General features: G+C 32.3%; 1 protein-coding gene across 4 annotated transcripts in view; it reads left to right on the top strand.

Annotated features, from left to right (window-relative positions):
• LOC114336778 (zinc finger-containing ubiquitin peptidase 1-like) overlaps positions 1–27,659 on the top strand; it is a 135,461-nt gene that overhangs the window by 25,853 nt on the left and 81,949 nt on the right. For all 4 annotated transcript variants that reach the window (XM_028287155.2, XM_028287154.2, XM_050646860.1 and 1 more), the window contains exons 3-4: positions 14,793–14,910; positions 21,922–22,088. In XM_028287155.2, coding sequence (XP_028142956.1) covers positions 14,793–14,910; positions 21,922–22,088 — 285 coding nt within the window. The remainder of the gene's footprint in view (positions 1–14,792; positions 14,911–21,921; positions 22,089–27,659) is intronic.

The following is a 27,659-nucleotide window of genomic DNA, read 5'->3' on the forward strand; positions in this document are numbered from 1 at the left end:
AAGTTGCCTCAAGAAAAGCCTGGAAATTATTTTCATAATTGTGGGACCACCGCTAGAGGGCGTAATTGAATATCAAAAATTAAAAAATCTAAATTTTACAAAATTTTCTTAATGAAGGGGCACTGGAAATCCGATCGTCGTATTCTTCATAAAATTCTACGCATACTTGATTTGACAAGTTTAGGTCTACCTTTGGAAATAAGAGGTGGGGGTGAGTGGGAACCTTGTTATGAAAAACTGGCTGTGAGTCCGGTTCTGCTTAATCAAATTTTGCAAACTTGGTCTTGTTGAAGATAGATCTTTTTCATCAATGTAAAAGTTATGATTTCGAACCAACTTACTGAGTAATATGCCAGCTAGAAGGCGTTATTTATTTTTTTTTAGAAATCTAGTGTTCCTGGGAAAATATTAAATACAAACATGCATTTTTAATACCATATTACAAAATTAGACAAAATTAGCAACAGAATAGCGAAAACCGCATGTTAATACCTTTTTTCTATCTCGAGATATCTTACAAAACGTGTAAATTTAAAAACATAACTGTTACTGTCACCGGTAAACGAAATAATTCATTAAAAGTAGTGTGCTATGGAAACAACAAAGAAACATTTTCCAGCTCTCAACGTATATTAGGTCTTTTCAACGCTTCTCATTTGTTTCGAGCCTCGTTCATATCTCGTATATTAATATTATACACGGATTATACGGCATATGACAGAGGCTCGAAACAAATGAGAAGCGTTGAAAAGCCCTATTACAAAGAAATAAAAACAACTATTTAGTGATGACATAAACGTTCAAATTTTTGCCCATCATTTTCGTTGCAAACATTTACTCTTTCAAGAGTAGATTGAACAGCAGTCTCAATTTCTGCTCTCGATATGCTTTGAATGGCGTTTAGTATTCTCTGGACAATGTATTCTAGAGTAGTGTATGATGGGCAACAATTTGAATATTTAGATCGTCACTAAGTAGTTCTTTTTGTTCTGTGTTATATTTAATTTTAATAGTATTGCTTCTCTTTATATTGTTGTTTTAATTAATTATATTTTTATACGTTGACATCTGGAAAATGTTATTTTGTTTTTTTCCACAGCACACTACTTTTCATTAACTTAGTTTACCGGGGATAGTAACAGTTATGTATAAAATTTACACGTTTCTCGAGATATCTTGAGATAGAGAAAATGTATCGACATGCGGTTTTCGCTATTCTATTGCTAATTTAATCTAATTTTATAAAGTATGATTAAAAATGCATACTTGTATTTAATATTTTCCAAAGAAAACTAGATTTCTGAAAAAAATTAAATAACGCCTCCCAGCTGGCTTATTACTTATTAGGATGGTTCAAAATTATCACGCTTACATTGAAGAAAAAGATCTATCTTCAACAAGACCCAGTTTTCAAAATTTGATTTAACAGAACCGGACTTACAGCCATTTTTTCATAACAAGGTTCCCACTCACCCCCACCTCTTATTTGCAAAGGTAGAGTTAAACTTGTTAAATCAAATATGCGCAGAATTTGATGAAGAATACAATAATCGGATTTCCAGTGCCCCTTTATTAGGAAAATTTTGTAAAATTTAGATTTTTTTATTTTTGATATTCAATTACGCCCTCTAGCGGTGGACCCACAATTATGAAAATAATTTCCAGGCTTTTCCTGAGGCAACTTTTGTTATAAAATTTTTTATTTCAAAGCTCTTCTATAAACGGTTCCTGAGATATGGCCGAGAGCCATTCTTATTGGGACACCCGGTACATATTTTTAGATGTTGTTCTGAAGCTATTTTCTTGTGGCATTTTTATAATTACTAGTTTTGATGGGAAATAAGCCACAATTTTACTAAAAAAATGATTTTATTAACGTTTCGACGTCCAAATCGGATGCCGTTGTCAAAATACAAAAAATATTAATGAATTAAACAAAAATGTTGTTGCTTAGTAAAAAATTTTTCTAATAATTTATTAAATTATTTTAAATATCATTTTAAAGTCTTCTACTTTAAAATGTATAATATATAGTCCGTCCGCTATAACTTTTCCCATGAGGCACGATTCATTTTCAATCAAATTAAGTCAAAACATAAATTGAAACGAACGTCGATGTGTATATACCCTTTTGTATACTGTATACTATATACTACACACATCGGCGTACGTTTCACTTTCTGTTTTGACTTAATTTGATTGAAAATGAATCGTACCGCATGGGAAAAGTTATGGCGGACGGACTATATGTCTGAATTACCGATATAAATGAGTCAGATTAAATAATTTATTAGAAGAATTTTTTACTAAGCAAGAACATTTTTGTTTAATTCATTAATATTTTTTGTATTTTGACAACGGCATCCGATTTGGACGTCGAAACGTTAATGAAATCATTTTTTTAGTAAAATTGTGGCTTATTTCCCATCAAAACTAGTAATTGTATTTTGAGAGTCTTTGTCTGATTAACAATGTTACTCCTTTTTAGTTGTTGCATTGTGTGTGTCACCTTTCTTGAGAATAGGAAATATCCACCCTGTTTTCCATTCCTCCGCCATTCCTTCTTCTTTCCAAATCCTTATTATTAGGTCGAATATTTTCCTTTGCAGTTTTTCTCCGCCTAGTGTTATTAGCTCATATGGTATTTCGTCTGAGCCTGCCGCTTTCCTTGCTTTAGATTTTTTTTTGAAACGTTTATTCAGCAATCTGTTAGTTACAAAAATTCTAACAATAAGCGTCTTTGTGGTTTGAAGTAAAAAAAAAATTGACGTTAGAGAGGTCAGTCCAATGACTGGACCTCTAGTATGGAACACACATGACATTCCGATATAATATGCTACATACAAACATACATTTCGCATTTGCAAACAATACTTATATCTAAAATATAAACACAATTACGGTGAGTTATAAAACTTATTTATAAATAAGGCCCAGTAGATTTTTACGTTTTAGTCTGAGTTTGTTGACTATTATCAAGCAAGTTTATTGCCAGGGCATTTGAATGGCTTTCTAGGCGTTTTATGTACCGAACACTGCATTGAATTAAATCACTTCACTGATCGTAGGTACTTCCAGGTCACAATAAATGTCTTTGTTTGACACGAACCATGGTGCGTCTGTTATAGAGCGTAACACTTTAGATTCTAATCTTTCCATTATGGATATGTTGGATTTTGCTGCTGTACTCCACAGCTGGATCCCATAGGTCCAGACCGGTTTGAGTGTTGTATTGTATACCAACCGTTTGTTACGTATAGACAACTTCGATGTTCTGCCCAGTATCCAATAATGTTTACGAAATTTTAAGTTTAACTGTTAGCGCTTTTTCCATAATATGGGTTCTCCATGTCAAAGCTTTGTCCAGGTGCATTCCAAGGTATTTAACGCTTTCGGCTTGTGGAATTGCTTTGTTATTTATTTCTATATTAGGCGATATTTTGCGACATTTTGTAAATATGATGTTGTGATTTTGATTCATTGATCTTTATGTGCAATTTCTTTGTCCACTTTTCAATGTCCCTAATATGCCTTTGTAGAGATTCGGTAGCTGTTGCGGGATTTTCATCTGTGACTAACATAGCTGTGTCGTCTGCAAATGTTGTAGTCGTTATATTTTCATTTGTTGGTATGTCGTGTACACTACCTTGAGGGACTCCAGATCGTATAGGGTACGGTAGATGTTTGATGTATCTGCTTCATGCTTAACACGGTAGTATCTTTCTTCTAAATATGTTTTCAGTATAGTAAACATTGACTCAGGAACGTTCATTTTTATTTTGAAGAGCAGCCCTTCGTGCCAGACTTTATCAAAAGCCTGACTAACGTCTAGAAACAGTGCAGAACAGTATTTTTTTCTTCGAAAGTTTTATTTACTATATCAACGACTCTATGAACTTGTTCTATTGTTGAATGCTTCTCTCTGAAACCAAACTGGTGATCCGGAAAAAGATTATTATCAGTTATTATTTTCATAAGTCTTCTCGCTAATAGCTTCTCAAATAGTTTAGCTAGTACCGGTAAGAGACTAATAGGACGATAGGAGGTATGTTCGTGAGGTGGCTTACCAGGTTTATGGATCATTATTATATCAGCAATTTTCCATTGCGTTGGTACAATTTTGAGCCTTAGTGCTGAGTTGAAAAGTTGTGTTATCATACCTATGTACACCTTTATCCGGTAACTCTTTTAAGATAGTTCCTGTTATAAGGTGGTAGCCTGGAGCTTTTTTGGTTTTTAATTTATATTGAATAGTTGATGGATTCGACCGTTACTTGATGGAAGTTCATTTTATCTAACAATAAAACACTGAAAACGTTTGTTTTCTATATACTTCCACAAAATTTATTACAACTATGTGACTACAGCTGTTTCGGCAGAGTGCCTTTCTCAAGTGATTTAGTTTACTATGTGTTTGCCTTTTTAAAGTCTTTAACTGAAGAGGTTGAGGAGTGGGGAGCTGTTTGTCTCGAGTTGGTCATTCAGAATTATATCTTTATTTTTCAATTTATTAATTTCCATAGATTTTAATAAAGATAGCTTAAGGCCTTTATTTTGAATATGCAGAATTTGAAACTGTTCATTAAAAGAATGATTATGATCTAGAAGGTCTAGAAGAAATACCTTAATATTATGAACCCACAACCTCCTAAAATATACTCTTTTATTAAACTACACAAACCTGACCACCCGATAAGACCTGTAGTTTTTTTATATAGCGCCGTCATATAAACTTTCAAAAAACTGTCAGATATTATTACAGAATACACTAAATTTTCACCTAAATTCACCGTAAAAAATACACTAGAACTAGTTGATAAAATACAACATTTTCAATTGCCCAACAACTCCAGACTAATTTCATTTGACGTAAAAAATCTTTTTCGTAGTGTTCCTCCAACAGAAACTTTTGTTTTAGTTAAAAATCTTATAGACTAGACCATAATAGTACAAATCCGATCATTGCATCTGAAATTTTACACCTTGAAATTTGCATAAATCAAGACTATTTTGAATGCAATAATCAAATATACTACACAAACAACAGTGCAGGACTTATTATGGGTAATCCTCTAAGCCCATTGCTATCAGATAAAATATTCATGAACCAGCTTGAAACAACAATTTCTAAACATCCCGTATTTAAACAGTTCTTATATTGGTGGAGATACGTGGATGATATACTAGTATGCTTTACAGGAACTAACAGGAAACTTGACCAATTTCTATCATCATTAATTCAGTTCATAGTAATATTGAGTTTACAATAGAAACAGAACAGAATAAGTCCATTAACTTTCTAGATGTAACAATTGAAAAATAAAGATATAATTCTGAATGAGCAACTCGAGACAAACAGCTTCCCACTCCTCAACCTCTTCAGTTAAAGCCTTTAAAAAGGCACTCTGCCGAAACAGCTGTAGTCACATAGTTGTAATAAATTTTGTGGAAGTATATAGAAAACAAACTTTTTCAGTGTTTTATTGTTAGATGTTGAATAGTATTTTTTACCTCTCTTTTTGTTACTGGTTTAATTTGCTCACTTGGTTGTTGGATTGTTGCTAGACTTTCATAGATAGCTTCATCTTCTTCAGCACTGACAGAGGGTAGAGGTTGAAAAACTTCTTCAAGATATTTTCCAAATGCCTCTGCTTTTTCTTGATCTGTTCTCGACCAGAGAAGCTTTAGATTTTACACAGTGTCTTATGTTTTCTCTCTGATTTAACTGGCGAGACATGCATGTTTAATACCGCGATATTTACGTTTCAAATATTCATGTGGAAAGAGATTAAATATTCATCTAATATCGACTTTGTATCAAACATTTAAAAATTTCATTCGGTGTTCATTAAAATTAAACGTGGTTTCCTTTTCATTTGTACTTGAGAAGTTTGTTATTATAGTAGATTTCTACGTTTGCCTTGTGCCAGTGACATGGAAAATATATTGTAAGTGCTGGATTGTTATTTTATGATGATACTTATCATGTTTTAAGGGCCTTTATCATGTTTAAATTTCTAAAAAAACTGTTTATTTTGGAATTGATTGGGTGTCTTTTATGGTATATAAGGTTCTAAATTTTTTTGGCTTAATAATATGCAACAAAAATTAATCTTTTTCAATATCTATCTCTGTAAATTCAAAATGGAGGATTTTTTGCGACTCCCAAAATTGAAGGTGACCATGATTTTGTACTAATGGCAGTTTGATAACCGAAAAAGGTAGAAAAAAATGAAAATTATAGCGTTATTTTCCAACCAAATACTTGGTTAAAATTTCACAAGGATGGGTCAAAAATAGTGCTGATTAACGTTAGAAAAATTTTTTAAATTATTTTTAATAAAGAAACCTTTAAACACGTTTAATTTGTCACACATTGGAGTATCGCATGAACTAAAAATTTTTTTTAACATCCCATTTATTTACAATCTTTAATAATGATTACAATAAGTAAATTGTTTAACAATTAAAAGAGACTTGCAGGAGACTGTCCAGTGACAATAACCTATGAAATCATAATTTTAGTACTTAACAAAATTATTTGTGACTCTAATAAATAAAACCCTATAAATAAAACTCTAATAAATAAAATATTTTTGAAAATTTAAAATTTAAAATCTTGTTGGTATATCGCTTGGAGTGTGGCGCTTAACCTTCTGTTTGCCTGGGGTCTCATTAGGTTCTTCGCTAGCCTGTTGGGGTGGTTTTGTAGTCGGATGTCGTATTCTTGGGCATAACTGGCAATTTCTTCTTTGACAATCTTCATTTGGAGATCACGATTGATGTATTCATTGGGCATGTAATACCACGGTGCATTTGTGATAATGCGCCAGATCTTCGATTGGAATCTCTCCAGGATGTCGATATTGGATCTCGACAGTTTATTATTTTAAAGATAATATATCACTAAAATGTTCAGTTATTAAATTTTTTATATTATTTTCGATGACGCTAGGTTAGGTTGGGTCAGGTTATGTTTTAGTCACTAAAAATATTGAGAACTTGAGAAATATTTAAAATTAGTATTTCATATTTTTCTATATTATTACTTCAAATATAAATTTTTTTACATGTTCATTCCATAAAAAGCGGTTGTAGATGTGGCAACAGTGTGAATGTATATAAAATTGCATATCTTAATCCGTGCGTTTATAATAAAATTTTGATCTGAATTTTATAGTGAAGTATTCTATTTTTTCCAGTCGAATCTGGGGGCAATACTTAATCTGTTTCAACAAAATGGTTATTGCAGATACGTGCATTTATTCTCGGCACATATTTATCCCTTCTTATTGCTACAATCCACTTTTTTCTCATCAGAATATCTTTGGGAAACCTGTGTCCTGATGTTCTCGATGAGCACAAATGCACAGCACAACATTGAGGGATTTTATTTTCTCAAGTTTAATTCACACAGCGAAACAAATATGCAATATTTACTTGGAAATAGATTGATTTGAAGTATTGACGTAAGTTGACTTGACCTCCAACTACACGAGCGCCACCTACGTTGAGCTTTCCAGATTAGCTGCCATTGGTAATTCACCAGTGGTGGATGCGGGGTTTCCCTGTTAAAATCCGTACGTTTCTATGCGACTAGCAATGCGAGAGTGGGGCAAAAGCGACTAAAAACATTGCGCGGTCGCCATGCGCGACTACAGATTTCACTTCCAATTTTTCGGAGAGTGGTTCTACTGTCTCTCTTTATACTGTGATTTTGGCTTGTAGGAAGATCTGCTGTAGATTAGGTAAAGAACTGGCCCAAGGACACTACCCTGAGGTACTCCAGCTTTGATTGGATATAAGTTAGTGCACTGATCTTTAACTTTTACAAGGAAATGGCGGTCGGAGAGATAGGACTTGAGGATTAGAAAGTAGTTGAGAGGAAGGACTTTTCTTATTTTGTATAGGAGGCCAGTGTGCCAGACTTTTTCAAAAGCCTGCGAGAATGAACTAAAATAACGCTATAGTTTTAATTTTTTTCTACCTTTTTCGGTTGTCAAACTGCCAAAAAGTTTCAACAAAAAAAATCTAAAATCTTGTTTTTTTAGCTGATGCCATTCAATCATTTCTTTATTAATATTTTTTATATTATACTATAGTTACTAGTAATAGTAAACATAAATCTTTTGTGAATTTTATGTTTTAGATAAGTCCTTAGTACAAAATCGTGGTGGCCGTCAATTTTGGGAAAATCATATGAAATTCGCCATTTTGAATTTATAAGACGTGAAAATGAATAAAAAATTTTTTGTATATTTTAAGAGTGCTTTTATTAACTCAAAAAAATTTAGAACCTATAAGATCATAAAATAAATAAATTTTTTCTGAAATTGACACATGGTAAAGACCCCGCAAGTTGATCGGAGCTTATTTTCAGCAACGATAAATCTGTTTTTTAACTTCCTACAATTACACTCTCTATAAACAAAAAAAAAAAGGATATTTCAGCGGTTGTATGGCCAATGACAACAACAATACGATATAAAATACGAACAGTTGAATTGGACTTTATGAGAAGATGTCTACAAATCACCGTGGAGAAATATGTGACACTTTCTACTCCGCGACGGAGATCGGTAATCATAATTAGTCCAGAAAGCCACTTCGCATCCGCTAGGAAAAATATTCCGATTCAGATTGTTTGCACAATCTTACTCAAAAAGGACCCGTTTTAACAAATTGGCATGTTGCCAGGACCAAAAGTGGGTCAAAAATTATGTAAACGTTTTTTTTTTGTTTTTTTCCTAAAATTATTTTTTTTTACATGGAACAAAGTTTTTTTAGGTTTTTTGGATCATTCCAAACAGAAAAGGTCTTTAGTGATATTTCTCTAAAGTTGATAGTTTTTGACATATAAGCGATTAAAAATTGAAATTTTGCGAAATCGGCCATTTTTAACCCTCAAAAACTATGTGAAAAACTGAAAATTTGAATGTTACCAAGGTAGATAGATATTCTTTAAACACCGATTAATGAAATCCCGAAGAGTTTTTTGCAATACAATATTCAAAACTCCTTTGTTTTTTAATTGCCAATCAAGCGTGTGCGACACCATTTTCCACCGTTGCATGTGTATGCAACTATTCCCCTATAAAGAGCAAGACAACAAGTAACTCAACGTCCAATATGGTGGGATACCGAATGCTATGATATGTTTCGTCGCAGAAAAGAAGCCCTGAACCAGTATAAGCGTGTCTCAAACTATACAAACTATTGTCAATACCAAAATGTAGCTAGTCAAACTAAATTACTATTTTCTAAAAAAGCTCGAGATAGCTGGATATCTTTCATAAGCAGTATTAATAAAAACACGCACCCTACTAAAATTTGGCAATTTATAAAAAAAATATCAAACAAAGACTCAACGGGATCGGGCAGTATATCAGCTGATATGGTGGACGATTTTTTTGAGTTTTTTATTCCCAAATTTGCATCAAATAAAATCGACTTCAGTAAATTCAATAGTAATGTAGCATGCAATGAATCATTTTATATGCCTATCAGTTTAGAGGAATTACGATTAGCAATCAAACAATCTAAAAGTACAGCACCGGGTTTTGATAGCATTACATATAAAATTATTGAATACTTGCCTGCAATTGCTAAAGAAATTCTTTTAAATATTTTTAATAGTTGGTGGTTGCAAGGTTTATATGACCAAAGTTTAAAAAAAACTGTAATTTGCTTACTTGCTAAACCCAACAAAAATTTAAGTCTACCTAACTCTTACAGACTCATTTCATTAATATCATGCATTACAAAAACATTTGAGAGAATAATCAAATTAAGAATGGAATTGCATTTTGAAAGTAATTGTTTATTACCTATTAATCAGTTTGGATATCGCAGAGGCAAAGGCACCTCTGAAGCATTAGCTCAATTAGTTTCCGACATTCAGAATGCACTTTCCGTTAATCTTATAACGGCATGCTTGTTTTTAGATATTAAAGGGGCTTATGATACTCTGGATATTGATATTCTAACTTTACAGCTCATAAAATACGGTCTAAATTATAAATTCGCACAAAGAATCACAGATTTCTATAGGGACAGAGAAGTTTTCATTCGAGATTCAGAAAATCACATTTACGGCCCTCGATTATTATCAGTCGGAATTCCGCAAGGTTCAGTCCTAAGTCCAGTACTTTTTAATATCTATACTGCAGAATTGCATGACATGTTAAATGAAACAAATAATACAATTAAAATCATTCAGTATGCAGACGATTTCTGTATATACAGCAGCCGTAAATCATATAATGAGTGTTTATGCGATTTGGAACTGATAATGCAATGTGTAAAAAGATGATCTATGGCTTTTAATTTCACGTTATCCCCTGAGAAATCTAGCATCACCTTTTTCACTAGACATAGGTTAAGTTCCCCTACCAGTATAAATTTAAGTAATGTTGATATTAATGTATCCTCTCACCATAAGTATCTGGGCGTGGTTTTGGACAAAAAACTAACCTGGACACTCCATGTGAATCACATTATCAACAAATGCGAAAAAGGTTTAAACATGCTTCGTTGCATATGTAAAGCTAGATGGGGTGCCGACCCAAAGATAGCATTAATGTTCTATAAATCGTATATTCGGTCAATCATTGATTATGGATGCTTTTTATATGGTTCATCGTCAAAATCTAATTTATCAAAAATCGATCATATTCAGTATAAGGCAATACGTATATGTATTAGTGCGTTTAAGTCAACGCCATGTGCTGCAATTCTAGCAGAAGCGCAGGAACCTCCTCTAAACCTTAGAAGAGAATTCTTGTCTAATAAGTTTCTATTAAAGACCAGGACTTTAGACTCACATAAATTATTAAGTAAAATTAACAGTCTCACTGAATATAACTTAACAAATTCTTATTGGAGAATTAAAACTTCTCCCCCTCTTACAGATGCTTATCTAGAAACTAACAACTTTAGCATTAACACTAAACAAATATTACCCATATATAACCTTTCTATTGAGGAAATCGCAATCTTTCCAAAGATCATAAAACCTACATACAGAAACTTACCATGCCAAAACAATAAAATTATAAAATTAATCTTATCTGAATTTTCTAATTATAAATACATCTATACAGATGGTTCAAAAACATGTAATAGTGTAGGTAGCGCTTATTATGTTTCGAATATAAAAAGTGGTAATTCTTTTAGACTACCTAAATGTACATCTATCTTCACTGCTGAACTTTATGCTATTGAAAGAGCCCTAACTTACGCGGTCGAACAGAACTTTGGAGACACGGTTATACTATCAGATTCTTTATCTGCTCTTGAGGCAATATCACAACCAATAACCAAAAAACACAACAATGAGTTATTATGCCATATTAGTAAAGACAATCGCTCGATTTAAAAATAATAGCAGTGAATTGGTCTTTATCTGGGTAAAAGGACATGCCGGAATCAAAGAAAATGAGATAGTGGATGAAATGGCAAAGAATTCAGCAACTTTAAATGAAATAGTAGATTTAACAATCTCCAGCGATTACATTCCAGAATTGCATAAAAAATTAAGAAAGAAATGGGAAACTATTTGGCTTAAGTTTGTACAAACTTCGAGAAATCCATACACTTACATACACCCACAACTTCCGCAAAATATCCCACATATATTTGATTATCACGTTACTCGATTTTATTCCACATCCCTAAGTCGCTTAAGATTAAACCATTGCAATTTTCCTGCACATTTAGCTAAAATAGGAATGCGTATCAACTCTCTCTGTTCATGCGATAATTACTCTACTGCAGATTTAAATCATATAATCTTTAATTGTGAACTTAATAAAAACCATACGAAAGCACTAATTGCTAGACTTCAGGAGCGGAATCTAAGTTTACAGCTGAATAGTTCACATCTACTAAGCTTCAATACCAAAACTATTAATGATATTATCATACAATTTCTTAAAGATTCTAAAATAAAAATTTAATATGACATCTTCAATCTTCAACTTTCAAATGTCTGTGGCAAAAAGTTTATCTAATGCCATCCCCTCTTTGTGAACACACACATGTGTATACAGTATGGTGCAAATGAGAGGAATAAATTCGTTATTTCGTAAACCGGCGACTTTAATGAAAAATCCCGAAACAGGTCGATTTTTATTTTTTAAGTTATGATATTGGCATATATGGCATACTAGTGAAGTCATCCATCTGGGCGTGATGACGTAATTGATGATTTTTTAAATAAGAATAGGGGTCGTGTGCTAGCTCATTTGAAAGGTTCTTCAAAGTAATATAAACATTTACATTATTACTTATACAGGGTGTCCAAAAAAAGTTTTTAATTAAATTATTTGAAAAAAAAGAAGAATGTATGTAATTTATTTAATTCAAAACACATTTTACTGTTACCCGAAAACTAAAAAATGTTTATTTCACAAATAAACATTGCTTTTCGATTAAATTCAATATTCTAGCCAGCTCCAATCAGCCACCTGCCTCTTGGAAGTTTGAACATTTAATTTAAGCGAAAAGCAATGTTTATTTGTGAAATAAACTTTGTTTTCTGATTTGTGAAAGCAGTAAAATGTCTTTTGAATCAAATAAATTACATACATTCTTCTTTTTTTGTCAAATAATTTAATTTAATAAAAATTTTTTGGACACCCTGTATAAATAATTATGTAAATGTTTATATTACTGAATAGAGAACTGAAGAACCTTTCAAATGAGCTAGCACACGACCCCTATTTTCATTTAAAAAAATCATCGATTACGTCATCACGCCCAGATGGTTGCCGTCACTAGTATACCATATATGCCACAATATCATAAATTAAAAATAAAAATCGACCTGTTTCGGGATTTTTCCTTAAAATCGTCGGTTTACGAAATAACGAATGTATTCCTTTGTCGCGCACGCTTGATTAGCAATTAAAAAACAAAGGAGTTTTGAACATTGTATTGCAAAAAACTCTTCGTGATTTCATCAATCGATGTTTAAAGAATATCTGCATACCGTGGCAACATTCAAATTTTCAGTTTTTCACATAATTTTTGAGGGTTAAAAATGGCCAATTTCGCAATTTTTCAATTTTTAATCGCTTATATGTCAAAAACTATCAACTTTAGAGAAAAGTCACTAAAGACCTTTTCTCTTTGGAATGATCCAGAAAACCTAAAAGAACTTTGTTCCATGCAAAAAAAAATAATTTTAAGAAAAAAACAAAAAATAAACGTTTAAAAAATTTTTGACTCACTTTTGGTCCTGGCAACATGCAAATTTGTTAAAAGGGGTCCTTTTTGAGTAAGATTGCGCAAAAAATCCGAATCGGAATATTTTTCCTAGCGGATGCGTAGTGGCTTTCTGGACTACATAGCTATTCGGACTTTGGAGACGGCTGCTTTGAAAAGTTCATTTGATGTATCAGTATTGTTAAGTTGTATCTCTCTCCATGTGTAGTATGTCCGAGGTGCCTATTCTAATTTTCTTGTTTTGATGGTATTTAAGATTTCCATTTCTTTATTCATCTTTCTCAGAACCTCTTTGTTTGTGACGTGTTCTGTCCACGATATTTTCAGAATTCTCCTGTACACCCACAGCTCGAATGATTCTAGTTTTTTTCATTGATGCAGCATTCAAGGTTCAAGCTTCCATTCCATAAAACAAAGTCGAGAAATCGTAGCATCTATGTAATCAAGTAATCACCTGTGGAGTTGATCATTGTTCCAAGATATGCATATTGGTCGACTCGTTCGACATTGGATCCGTTTATGAAGAAATTCTCGTTATTTCTTTGAGTTTTCGATATTGCGTGATGATCATTGTTGGACCGTATTCTTTTCCAAACTCCAGTATTCTGGTCAGTGTAAGGTGACAGTGTCATCCGCCTATCAAATGTTGTTAATGGGAACTCGATTTACCTTTATTCTAGCTGTTTCACCCTCAAGAGCTTTTTTCAAGATCTCTTCCGAGTAGGAATTAAAAAGGATTGGCGACAACATGCATCCCTGTCTCACCCCACGTTTGATTTCAATTTCCTCTGACTGCTGATCGTTAACACGTGCTTTTGCTTGTTATGATATGTAACATAGTGGAATGTATTTCCTCAATATTATAAATCTTTAGTTAGAGAGATCAGATTCGATGTTCCCATCACTAGTTTTTACTACAGAAACTACACTTATGACAGTTTTCTTTGCGTATTTAAAGGTATCTTAGAGAAAGGTATCCAGTCGGAAAAACAGTTGATAATTTAATTCTGTGATGATACTTTACAATAAAATTTTAAAATTGAAGAGGTTGATTCCAAAAGGTCTTAAGTCAAAAAAGTAAATTTTTCAGGAACGATTTTTTTCTATATTTAAGAAAATAATTAAATGTTCATGTCATGTAATTTTCAGGTTCAAATTCTTCTTTCAAGACAATTTAAAGTAAGATTTGAACACAAAATCATGGCTTTTAAGAAGTTAAACATTTGGTTTTTTTTTTCAAAACGACCTTAAGTCAGTGACTTAAGCACTTTTGGAAAATTGATGTGGGAGACAACTGCATAGAAATAGGCATGAGTAAAGCACTTTTAGAAAACATTGCTGATTTGTAATCTGTATAGTATACTTGACTTAAGCTTTTATTGCATGGATTGTTTTTCTAATGTTAGAAATGATGCTCTATAATCAGATCCAACTAACAGCTCAAAATGTGAAAAAAATGACTTAAGCCCTTTTGGAATCCACCTCTTCAATTGTTTTATTTAAATAATTTTTATATAATGTGAGCTTGTTTTACTGGTGTATTTTATACTTTTTTTATTTTTTAGCGAGTACGGTGGGGGGATAAATGGCGAAGACCATTGGAATCTAGCTTCATATTCTAGCAACAATACAAATCACTTAGGTGCTGTTAAAAGTAATATTAATATAAATTCCAATCCTAAGGTAAGGACCCATTACTGTAGATTTTACCGTATTTTCATGAATTTTCCTTTGATGTGAAATCAAATGACTACACCTACACTACGCACGCTGAAATTATCTTTCAGTTTCTGTTCTTTTCTACTTAGCATATCAGTGTGTTCAACATAGGTGCTCCCTCATTAATCTTGTGAATCTGTGATGATTAATTTAACCGCTGTTATCTTGTACTATATTTGTTGATCTTTCCTAAAAGCCTCCTTTAGACATATTTGCTTGGGTTTGTCTGGAAAACAAACAGATGCTGAAAATACCTATGTAGCGATTACAAGGTTGATTCGTCTAAAAGATATAAGAAAATAAGACATACTGTGGAGCAGTATTATATACACATCGTTACTGAGTGATGAATTGTCAGCACAGATAGCCAGAGTCTGTCTGCAGGGTGTCCTATCACCTCTCTTGTAGAACCTGGTCATGGATGAGCTGATAGGTAGACTCGGCTCGGCAGCGATAGACATCATTTCCTCGGGTTTGCAGATTAACTAGTCATTTTAGTTCAACAGGCTCTGACTGTAGCTACAAAATGGACTTTATTTAACTTTAGATCTTAACATTAACCCCCAGAAATCAAAAATCATGAAATTTACCGGAAGAAAAAATTTTATGGGACTAGGGCCTGAATGGTACAAATCCTAATCTTTTGACTGAATTAAATCGTATCTTGGGGTAATATTAGCCTCGAGGCTTACTTGGTGGTGTTTGCCTTAAAATCGCAGGGCTCTAAGGAGCACACCAACAACATCTATACAGGACCTACTGGACATTCCTCAGGGATACCGCATGGATGATGACTTCTGACCATATGGTACATAGATGTAGGCCTAAAGAACCTTTTTAAGTGCACATCGGCTCATGCGAGGGATGGAGCAGATGAGACACACAATGCTTCAGGGTTATACCTGATACACTGAAGGGTCTAAATTTGCAGATCGGGACACAACATAACTCGCACTGGGAAAATATACGCGGTAAAGCAGTAGTAGGGCTGAAGTACTGCGGAAAACAAGCAGGAATCAGTTGAATCGTAAGAGGCTTCCTTACTAAGGGGTTCCAATTTTAAGACGCAGGAAACTCGCCTTCCGTCTTTACCGCAAGTTTACAGTCTATAAAGATTTGAACCGTGAATTACGCTGAGAATGCGGGAATAAGAGTTTTGTTAGCAGAGATACTAAAAATGTCATAGAGGCAAATCGATATTTATTGGGACATACCTATTCGACATTTGTATGTCCCATCGAGGCCATATCAACAATAGGAAGCTTGCACATGTTTTTTTTTATTACATAATAATGTTCAGTTTTGTTTAAAAATGAGATTTCCAAAATTTCACGCTTCAAAAACTCATAATAACTTAGAAATACAAATTTAAAATCTTCTGCGATAGTCAAATAGTTCAAACGACCCGTGACGTCACATAGTTTAACTATATGGTTATATTTATGGTTATATTTAGGTATATTCTTCTTCTCGTTCTTTAGTTTATTGGCCTCCACCTACTTGTGGGTATTTGGCCAGCTCATCGTCGCGGAATAAGGGAAAAATATTTATATTGTAATGACATTTATCGTATGTCATTGTAATAATATATACCAGTTTGTTGAGATTGGAGTTTGATACAGTTTTTGAAGGAAAGGAAAGAAGGTTTACTATGGAAAATAAAACCATTTTGTAAAAGTACAAGTTTTCTATGAATAGTTCAAACGATCAAAAACACTTGTGAGTCACATAACTGTATTTTCTACTCACGTTTATAATGTCTTATTTAAAATTATATACAACTTTGTTTACTTTGTTGGTGCAGAATGTAAACATTAACCGTATGATGTCACGACGCGTTTTGGGCTAGTTGCTTTAATTTGAATTTAGAATCGTCTTTAGGGGCCAAACGAAAGACAAACAAAACTTTTTTATCTTTGATACATGTTTTAAATTATGTTCTGTTGTGATTTATAACATTTTTTTCGAATTTAAAATTGTATGCAAGTTCCCTATTAATCTCCATGTGTGTACATTTAACAAACACGTATTGAATTAAGAATTACAGTGAAACTTGGATAATTCGAATCTCAGGGACCGTTAAAAAAATTCGAATTATCCAAAAATTCGAATTAAAAAATAAATCTACAAAAACAAGGATTACCTACAAAAACATCTGCAAATGATAAATATCAGTAGTTGAGCAGCAAAAAAACAGTAGTTGATCATTTTTATCGCTTGGAGATGTTTTTGTTCCTATTCTTGCCCGAGTTTTGTCAACCTAAAAAAATTGACTAACAAAATTCGGCCAAAAGTACCAATTAAAACATTTGCAAGCTATAAAAAAAGACAGACTTTTTTCCAAAGGGATCCGAAATATTTAGCTGCTTTTAGACTTTAGCTTCTCAGTAATGACGAAAAGATTCTAAGATATTCAGAAAAGATAGCAGAAAAGTTCGAATTATCCAAAATATAATTCGAATTATTCACGACTTTTTACCATTACTTATATTATAGGAAGTTCTAGGGACCAGAATAAAAATTCGAATTAAAGAAGATTTCGAATTATGGAAGTTCGAATTAAGCAGGTTCCACTGTATAACCAAATATGTAACTCGTGACACTAAAATATTTCTAAAAAACTTCAGATATTGAAAATTCAAGCTCGATATATTGGTATATTATCATATAATTATAGAAATTCCTTGATAAAAATTGTATTTCATTTTTAATTTAGATTGTCATTGACGCACAGAATATTAAATAATCGATTAATTATTTTTTTAGACAACACCAAATTATTTTAATGAATAATTGATATGTAGTTGATAATCTTGTTAATTTTATTAAAATAAGAAAATGTAACATTTCATATTATATAGTCAATAAAAAGGGCAGTAGTTGTTTAGCTTTTTTCAATTTTTAGATATCTAAAGACTAAGACTAAATTTTGACACAATATATTTATGAACATCCATGCATAAATATTGTCTAAAATAATTGTTATCTAATACTATACATACAATTCGCTCTCACATTTGCCAATACTTATCAGGTGAAGAGATAATGCACTCTTCGTGTTCACGGTCAACCCATGCCTTGAGATTAGTGATGAGACGCTTATCTACTATACATACATAGATATCCTTCTCATATTTACAGATTCGTCTCAGGCATGGACGTAAAAAGATAATGCATTATGCATATCTCTGTGTTCACGACCGACTCATGCATTGAGATTAGTGATATGAGACACTTGGTTCATTCAACCTTCTCTGTCTCTTCAAAATGCCGAAAATGTGGTCATGCACATTTAAAAGCTTAATATTGTAAATACACTGTGGATATACTTTCGTACTTAAAGGTTTTTGGCATCGCTAATTAAGAATTTGACATTTTTTTTGAAAAACAAAATGGCGGAAAGAAATTGAAAATGTCAATCAAAACACAATATTTTTTTCCAAATTTGGTAATTTAAGATTGCTGATTTTAAATCTGTATGATGTATCAAAATTGTTGCTACTCTACATTCCCAGTGCAATATTCAGAACCTGATACTTATGTCAGTGGCGGATCTAGACATTTGCCTTAGGGGGTACTTCCAAAAAACACCAACCAAAAGACTTAAAAAAAGTAAACCCAAACTACATAAAAGACTTAAATAATAACTTATAGTCCGTCCGCTATAACTTTTCCCATGCGGTACTATTAATTTTCAATCAAATTAAGTCAAAACAGAAAGTGAAACGTACGCCGATGTGTGTAGTATATAGTATACAGTATACAAAATGTACATATATACACATCGACGTTCGTTTCAATTTATGTTTTGACTTAATTTGATTGAAAATGAATCGAAATGCATGGGAAAAGTTATAGCGGACGGACTATATATGCCTTAAGTTCCCTTGATTTTCATAACTAGCGTGTTTATTGGGTTGAATTTTTCTGTCTGTGAATTAAGTTTCATGTCAGCGTGTATAAATAATTATGGTAATATTTATATTACTGAATAGAGAATTGAATAACTTTTTAAATGAGCTAGCAGACGACTCCCATTCTCATTTAAAAAAATTATCGATTACGTCATCACGCTCAGATGGATGACGTCACTAGTATGATATATATGCCAAAAAATCGTAATTTAAAAATAAAAATCGACCTGTTTCGGGATTTCAGTCCAAAATATCCAATTCTGGAAAAAATGAATTTATTCCATAATTTTGCCCCTTTCTGAGGTGTTTTCTGAAGTAATTTTGTCCTCGAAATATTATAAATTAATATTTGCGTTAATAAGGCTAATAATAAAGTCGATTTGCTAATCTGAGACACAACTGTCTATACTAAATTTAAAATCAAGATGCAGTAGAAATAAACAAACCAAGACACGTTAAATGCTACTAGGAGCACGAATCATAATTTACAATGTATAAACTTTGGAAATCATGATTTGGGATTTACAATGTACCGGATGTCCCAATAAGAATGGCTGTCAGCCATATCGCAGGAACCGTTTATAGTACAGCTTTGAGAAAAAATATTTATAACAAAAGTTGCCTCGGGAAAAGCCTGGAAATTATTTTCATAATTGTAGGTCCACCGCTAGAGGGCGTAATTGAATTTCAAAAATTAAAAAATCAAAATTTTACAAAATTTACCTAATGAAAGGGCACTGGAAATCCAATCATCGTATTCTTCATAAAATTCTGCGCATATTTAATTTCACAAGTCTACCTTTGCAAATAAGAGGTGGGGGTGAGTGGGAACCTTCTTATGAAAAAATGGCTGTAAGTCCGGTTCTGCTAAATCGAATTTTGCATACTCGGTCTTGTTGAAAACAGCTCTCTTTCGTCAATGTAAGAGTTTTATTTTCGAAATAGCCTAATAAGTAATATGCCAGCTAGTAGGCGTTATTCAATTATTTTCGGAAATCTAGTTTTCTTTGGAGAATATTAAATACAAGTATGCATTTTTAATCCTGTATTACAAAATTAGACCAAATTAGCAACATAATACCGAAAACCGCATGTCGATACCTTTTTTCTATCTCGAGATATCGTACGAAACGTGTAAATTTTTAAACAACTGTTCTTGTCACCGATAAACGAAGTTAAGGAAAAGTAGTGTGCTATGGAAAAAACAAAGAAACATTTTCCAGATGTAAACGTATATAATTAATTAAAACAACAATAAGACAAACAACACTATAAAATATAACAAAGTAATAAAAGCAACTACTTACTTAGTGACGACCTAAATGTTCAAATTGTTGCTCATCATTTTCGATGCAAGAATTTACTCTTTCAAGGGTAGATTGAACAGCATCAATTTCTGCTTTCGCAATGCTTTGAATGGCGTTTCGTATTCTCTAGATTCTAGATCATGTTGTCTTGAGTAGTGGGCCTAGCGACAAAAACAAGGTCTTTAATCCGTCCCCACAAATAAACGTCTCCGAAATGCATCCGAAATGATGGGCAACAATTTGAACATTTAGGCAGTCACTAAGACTAAGTAAGTAGTTGCTTTTATTTCTTTGTTATATTTTATAGTGTTGTTTGTCTTACTGTTGTTTAATTAATTATATACGTTTACATCTGGAAAATGTTTATTAGTTTTTTCCATAGCACATTACTTTTCCTTAACCTCGTTTACCGGTGACAGTAACAGTTATCTTTAAAATTTACACATTTCTTAAGATATCTGGAGATAGAAAAAAGGTATTAACATGCGGTTTTCGGTATTATGTTGCTAATTTAGTCTAATTTTGTAATACAGGATTAAAAATGCATACTTTAAATATTTTCCAAAGAAAACTAGATTTCTGAAAATAATTAAATAACGCCTCCTAGCTTGCATATTACTTATTAACCTATTTCGAAAATAAGACACTAACATTGACGAAAAAGAGTTGTTTTCAACAAGACCAAGTATCCAAATTCGATTTAGCGGAACAGGACTTACAGCCATTTTTTCATAAGAAGGTTCCCACTCACCCCCACCTCTTATTTGCAAAGGTAGACTTAAACTTGTGAAATCAAATATGCGCAGAGTTTTATGAAGAATACGATGATTGGATTTCCAGTAGGTAAGTTTTGTAAAATTTTGATTTTTTAATTTTTGATATTCAATTACGCCCTCTAGCGGTGGACCTACAATTATGAAAATAATTTCCAGTCTTTTCCCGAGACAACTTTTGTTATAATTTTTTTTTTCAAAGCTGTACTATAAACGGTTCCTGAGATATGGCCGAGAGCCATTCTTATTGGGACACCCGGTATATACATTGTAAATTATGATTCGGGAGTTCTCCTAGTAGCATTTAACGTGTCTTGGTTTGTTTATTTCTACTGCATCTTGATTGTAAATTTAGTATAGTAATTTTAGTAATTACTTTTTTTTGCAAAGTTAGTTACATTTTGACAGACTAGACGTGGCTGGAAATTACTATACAACCAAGCACACGTACTCATACAGTAGGAAAAATGAAAGAATACCCATGAACGAACATATAAAACACGCTGTATTTTCCTGTCACCGTGTCACACAAAAAATTGGCCAGCGCAAGTACATGTAATAATTATTATTACATGTACTGGCGCTGGGCAATTTTCTTTGTGACACGGTGACAGGAAAATACAGCGTGTTTTATATGTTGTTCATGGATATTCTTTCATTTTTCCGACTGTAGCTAATATCGTTGTTAATGTATTGATAACAAATGACAAAATTATTTATTTTATAAAATAAAAATATTTTGTAGAAATAAATTCCACAAAATTTTATGAGTTTACTTTACACTTCCACTATTTCCAATAATTCTTATTTTTAATGAAATAGTAAGGTTATTTGAGCCGCTAGCGTGAGGTAGGAATTTTTGTGTTGTAGGTTTCCTACTATGAATCTGTCAAAACGCGGCTCAGTTGAGCGAACCGAGTTTACTGTATTTTTTAACGATTTTTGCCATTTTTAAATTAAACAAAACACTTTATTTTTTAGGTAAATGGAGGTGGTGCTATTAGTCCGAATAAAGTCAGCCATGGTCACGGGTCTCCTTTACGCTCGAATTTAGATCTTAAGTTGAAAAACCCTCCCAGCACGCTCCAGTGCCCGATGTGCAATTATACTAGTACAAATCCGAATAAATTAGAAGAACACGTAAATAGGTAATATTTTTGTAATACTCGAAAGAGATAAGTAGTGCATGTAAAAATATGTGAAGTCGTGTTATTATTATTATTAATTATTTTAAAGATTTATTTTTAAACAAGTCAAAGTTTTCAACTTTATAAAATATATAAAATAATATTAAATTAAAAACTCATACAGAAGTAAAAAATTCAAGTTGTATACTGGTATAAAATTGTTTATTAAAAAACTTCATAAAATGTCGTGCAAAACATGTGGAGAATACTTACATTCTGCTAAGTAATTGTAACTAGCGCACTATTTAAAGTGGTAACTTCATAATACATGGTTTACATTTTACATTTTATGAAAATATGGTGACTACCAGTCGATGTTACAAGATTACATTAAGTACATGTACTTAATTTAATCCCCCAATCAACAATGTTTAATCAACATCTCCCAATGGGATGCTGGAGCTAGGAATGGAGGGAATTCTATGATTTGCAATACACGTCCCATCTGTCCAGCGCGGAAAAATGCCAACGAAACTGGAACCCTACAAACTCACATAGGAGTAATACTAATATAAATACAAATGATTAAATATTTTCATCTCATTGCACTATGAAACCAAAGCCGTCTTATATTTCAGTTCGTTTAGAGAGGGTGCTTGCTGCGCTCTTTACACGAACTGAAATAAACTTACGTGCATAGAAATCGGCCCACTAAAAATTTGGTAATTTTTGATGACTTGTATTTCCTAAACCTGTTAGCCGATTTAAGTGATTTCTTGAACATGTTATAGCCTAATTCTTTAACAATACCACTGTAATAATATTGTTACTAAACAGGTAAATTTTCATTGTATACCGGGTGTACCAATCAAACTGTGTTTTTTTCTCAAAGTTTGCATCACCCTGTGGAATATTCTAGCATAATATATAAAATACTGAAATTAAAACCCAACTATAGCCTTAAGTTTTCTTTCCAAAAACATTCTGTTTTTTGATTCATTCGTTTATGCTGGATAATAAAAAAGTTAGGTACTTTAACAACTAGACATGTTCTTCATCAATACACGGTGTTTAAGTGCGACAAACTTTAAGGGGTAATTCTGCATGAAAAAATAATGACAGTTGGCTTGATAGACGTTTGTCCGCAAATGTTTCGTTTCCGAGATACGGGGTGTTGAATTTTGTATTACAAACTGACGATTTATTTATTGCTTTAAACCAGTTGAGATATGCAAATGAAATTTGGTAGGTTTTAAGAGATAGTTATTGGGGATTTTTTGATATAGAAATAAGAATTTAATATTCGCTATTGGCGCGCATACGGGTAATATGACCGAGCATATTACCCGTATGTACGCCAATGGTGAATATTAAATTCTTAATTTTATGTCAAAAAATCCGCAATAACTATCTCTTAAAACTTACCAAATTTCATTTGTATATCTCAACTGGTTTTAAAGCAATAAATAAATCGTCAGTTTGTAAGAAAAAATTCAACATCCCGTATCTCGAAAACGAAACATTTGCGGACATACGTTTATAAAGCCAAATTAAGCCAAATAATTCTGATTTATTTTTTCATGCAGAATTACCCCTTAAAGTTTGTCGCACTTATTTAGAAACACCGTGTATTGATGAAGAACATGTTTAGTTGTTAAAGTACCTAACTTTTTTATTATCGAACATAAACGAATGAATAAAAAACAGACTGTTAAGAAAACCTGAGGCTATTAGGTTTTAATTTCAGTATTTTATAAATGCTATAATATTCCACAGTGTGATGCGAACTTTGAGAAAAAAAACACAGTTTGATTGGTACACCCGGTATATAATGAATATAAATTTACCTGTTTAGCAACAATATTATTACAGTGGTATTGTTAAAGAATCAGGCTATAACATATTCAAAAAATGACTTAAATCGGCCAACAGGTTTAGAAAATATGAGACATCAAAAATGACCAAATTTTTAAGTGGGCCGATTTCTATGCATGTTAGTTTATAAGACGACTTATGCTTCGTATTGCAATGAGATGAAAGTGGTTATCAATTTTTATTTCTATTAATATTACTCCTACCTGAGTATGTAGGGTTCCATTTTCGTTGGCATTTTTCCGCGCTGGACAGATGGGACGTGAATTTCAATTTATAGAATTCCCTCATCTTCCTAGCTCCAGCATCCCATTGGCTTGAATTTTTAGTAGTCACGGAGGTGTAATCTGAAAATGGTCCCAATAAAGGTTTTAATAATATTATTTTATATTTTATTAAGTTGAAAACTTTGACTTGTATATAGCAGATGTCGCTATAGCGCCTAGACCTAGATCATTTCATTAGTTGCAATACGTGGCTAGTCATCTGAATTATTTCAGTTTGGTTTAGAGATAGCAACATATGAATTCTCTAATGAAAAACAAGTTTTGAAACTTAACGAACTTAAGTGCTTGTTGCGCTCTCTAAACGAACTAAAATATAAGACGACTTTGGCTTCGTATTGCAATGAGATGAAAATGGTTATTTATTTTTATTTATTTTTGAATTCAGATAACCTTTTAAATTTATCTAAAATCATTTACTTACTGTACTGTTGGTACATTTTCGCTTATAAATACTATTAGTAGGGGAGGAAAGTATGCTAAATTTGCAGTCACTCGAGCGCTTTGGGGACCTATTGGGTTGTGATTATTAGGTCCTAAAACCAAAAAAAGTTAAGTAAAATTTTCCATTTTAGTGGGGACTTTCCATTTTTTAATTTAATTTACCATTTCCAACAATCGTTTTTTTCGATTATAGCGCCATCTATCCATAATTCGAAAAAATGTTCCGAATAAAAGTTGCTTATTTATACGTAAAGAATCCAAATCTGCAATAAAAATTTGGGGCTCCTATTTAAGATTTTAAAGTAACCCCCCACCCCACATCTGCGGAGGGGTCGTGTTTGGTACCATTCAATAGATTTTCCAAAAATATTGAATAAGTGTATTTTGCAGTTTTTCGATCTGACGTTTATTTTGCGAAATATCGCGGTATTTGTATTTAAAATTTTAAATTTACCCCCCACCTCTCTCCGTGTGGGGTCATATTTGGTATCATTGGATAGATTTTTGAAAAATATTGAACACGTATTTTTTAGTTTTTCGATATGACGTCCCTTTGTAGCATCCTTCTTGCCATCTTGATGGAAACGTTCTCCTTTTTATTCATTCACATCCCCCAAATTGCCAGGAAAATAGGCCAGGTGGGAATGGAGAAAATATACCCTTATGCTCATGCGACAACTCAAGCCTTGAGACGACTTTGGCATTCTTTCAACTATATTTATGTAATCACTTTATTGTTGCCCAAACATTTCTCCACAACATTCTTAAGTGTGATCTATCATTCTCTCTGGAGATCTGCCATGGTGTTAACACACTCCTGATCCTCTAGAGAACTTTTGATATCTCGCACAACAAATATACAGTGAGCACGTAAAGGTTGGAATAAATTAATTTTTTCATGAATGGCCAATTTTGGAAATAAATCCCGAAACAGGTCAATTTTTATTTTTAATTTACGACTTTTTGGCATATATATCATACTAGTGACGTCACCCATCTGGGCGTGATGACGTAATCGATGATTTTTTTAAACGAGACTAGGGGTCGTGTAGTAGCTCATTTGAAAGGTAATTCAATTCTCTATTCAATAATATAAATATTAACATAATTATTTATACAGGGTGTCCAAACAATTTTTTTTGAATTCAATTTATTGACATAAAAAGAAGAATGTGTGTAATTTATTTAATTCAAAATACATTTTACTGCTGTCAGAAAACAGAAAAAAAATTTTAGTTGATAAATAAATATTGTTTTTTGTTTCAATTAAATATTAAAGCAGCCATACACCTGCCTCTTGACAGTTTGAATATTTAATTTTAGCGAAAAGCAATGATTATTTTTCAAATAAACATTTTTTCCGTTTTCTGAGAGCAGTAAAATGTATTTTGAATTAAATAAATTACATGCATTCTTCTTTTTATGTTAATAAATTTAATTCAAAAAACATTTTTTTGGACACCCTGTATAAATAATTATATTAATGTTTATATTATTGAATAGAAAATTGAATTACCTTTAAAATGAGCTATCACACGGTCCCTATTCTCATTTAAAAAAATCATCGATGACGTCATCACGCCCAGATGGGTGACATTACTAGTATGATATATATGCCAAAAAGTCGTAATTTAAAAATAAAAGTTGACCTGTTTTTGGTTTTTTTTTTTTTAAAGTCGTCTATTCTCGAGAAAATGAATTTATTCCAACCTTTACGTGCTCACTGTATGTACCTCCTTTAATTTCGCCTCCGAGATACCTGGAAACTCTTTAAACAAGTAGGTATCTGAAACATTCTCCGTCTTTAGCAGAGATTTAACAAATTGTTTCATAAGGCTTGGTTTTGTAAGAAAGGAAGAAAAGAGGTTTCCTGTTGGCAAGTTTTCTTGTAGAATATTATTTTGTTCAAAAGTAAGCGTCCTTGAATCCCAACTTTCCATTGACTAGTGATTTTTTTCGGCCTGTTCTGTCCCATAGACAAAAAACAAGATAATTTAGTGTAATTAGCGGTTTGTTCGAGAAGTTTTTGAAGAATAATTTTTAAGTTCTCATAGTTCTCTTTCAAGAACACAGAATGTTCAACAGGAATAGAAACAGATAATTATGTAGTAAAACTGCTTTTAAGCTGTGCTTAAAGAAGTGATGTAAAATTGGCACAGCATTATATGGCAGCCATTTTATGCTATAATAATTGCATCATCGGCATAGAAAATAATTTTCAGCTCCGTGTTTCCCAATTCTCTATTCTCTATTTTTTTAGTTTCTCATAATTTCGTCTAACAGCCCCAGTACACGTTTGGCCAACTAGTTTGACCAACGAGTTGAGCCAAGTAAGAACAGTTTTTACACGTTGGTGGAGTTGTTCAGTCTGCATTGGCCTTGTATGGTGTTCCTTTGATATGTATACGAAAAACCATCAACATTTGGTTTGTAGACCAATGTTGGACACCAATTCTGAAGGTATGCCAAGTGGTTCTGTATACATTGGCCCAACTAGTTGTCCAAACGCGTACTGGCGCCATATGATCAAATTGATCAAAGGAATCCGAGTTTATTTTATACCTTCTTCAAATGTTGGTTTCTTTTATTTTTTACTTTTACTTTTATTACGCAAGTTTATAATCTATGTAATAGAACATGTTCTGCTCCCATTCTATTGAAAGTTCTAGTCAACAACATGCATTACACAGGTCAACATGAATTTTGAGTCTGAGTTATGTACCTCTGATTTTGATTACTTACGCCTAACTAAAGAAAGAAAAAATATTTTTATCTAATAAAGTTTGCTTTTGTACTTACCAGAACAAATTTCGAATTTTATGAAAAAGCTCTATTTTTTAATTTAAATTATTTTTAAAAGTAAACAAATTTTGAATTATATGTTTTTATTAATTTTAGTTATAAAAGACCCGGCATATATAAAACCCATAAATACAAAAGAGAATACAAATACAACTTAGTAAATCACGAATAATAAATAATCAATAATAAA

Source organism: Diabrotica virgifera, chromosome 3 (assembly GCF_917563875.1).
Source record: "Diabrotica virgifera virgifera chromosome 3, PGI_DIABVI_V3a".
Lineage (NCBI taxonomy): Eukaryota > Metazoa > Arthropoda > Insecta > Coleoptera > Chrysomelidae > Diabrotica > Diabrotica virgifera.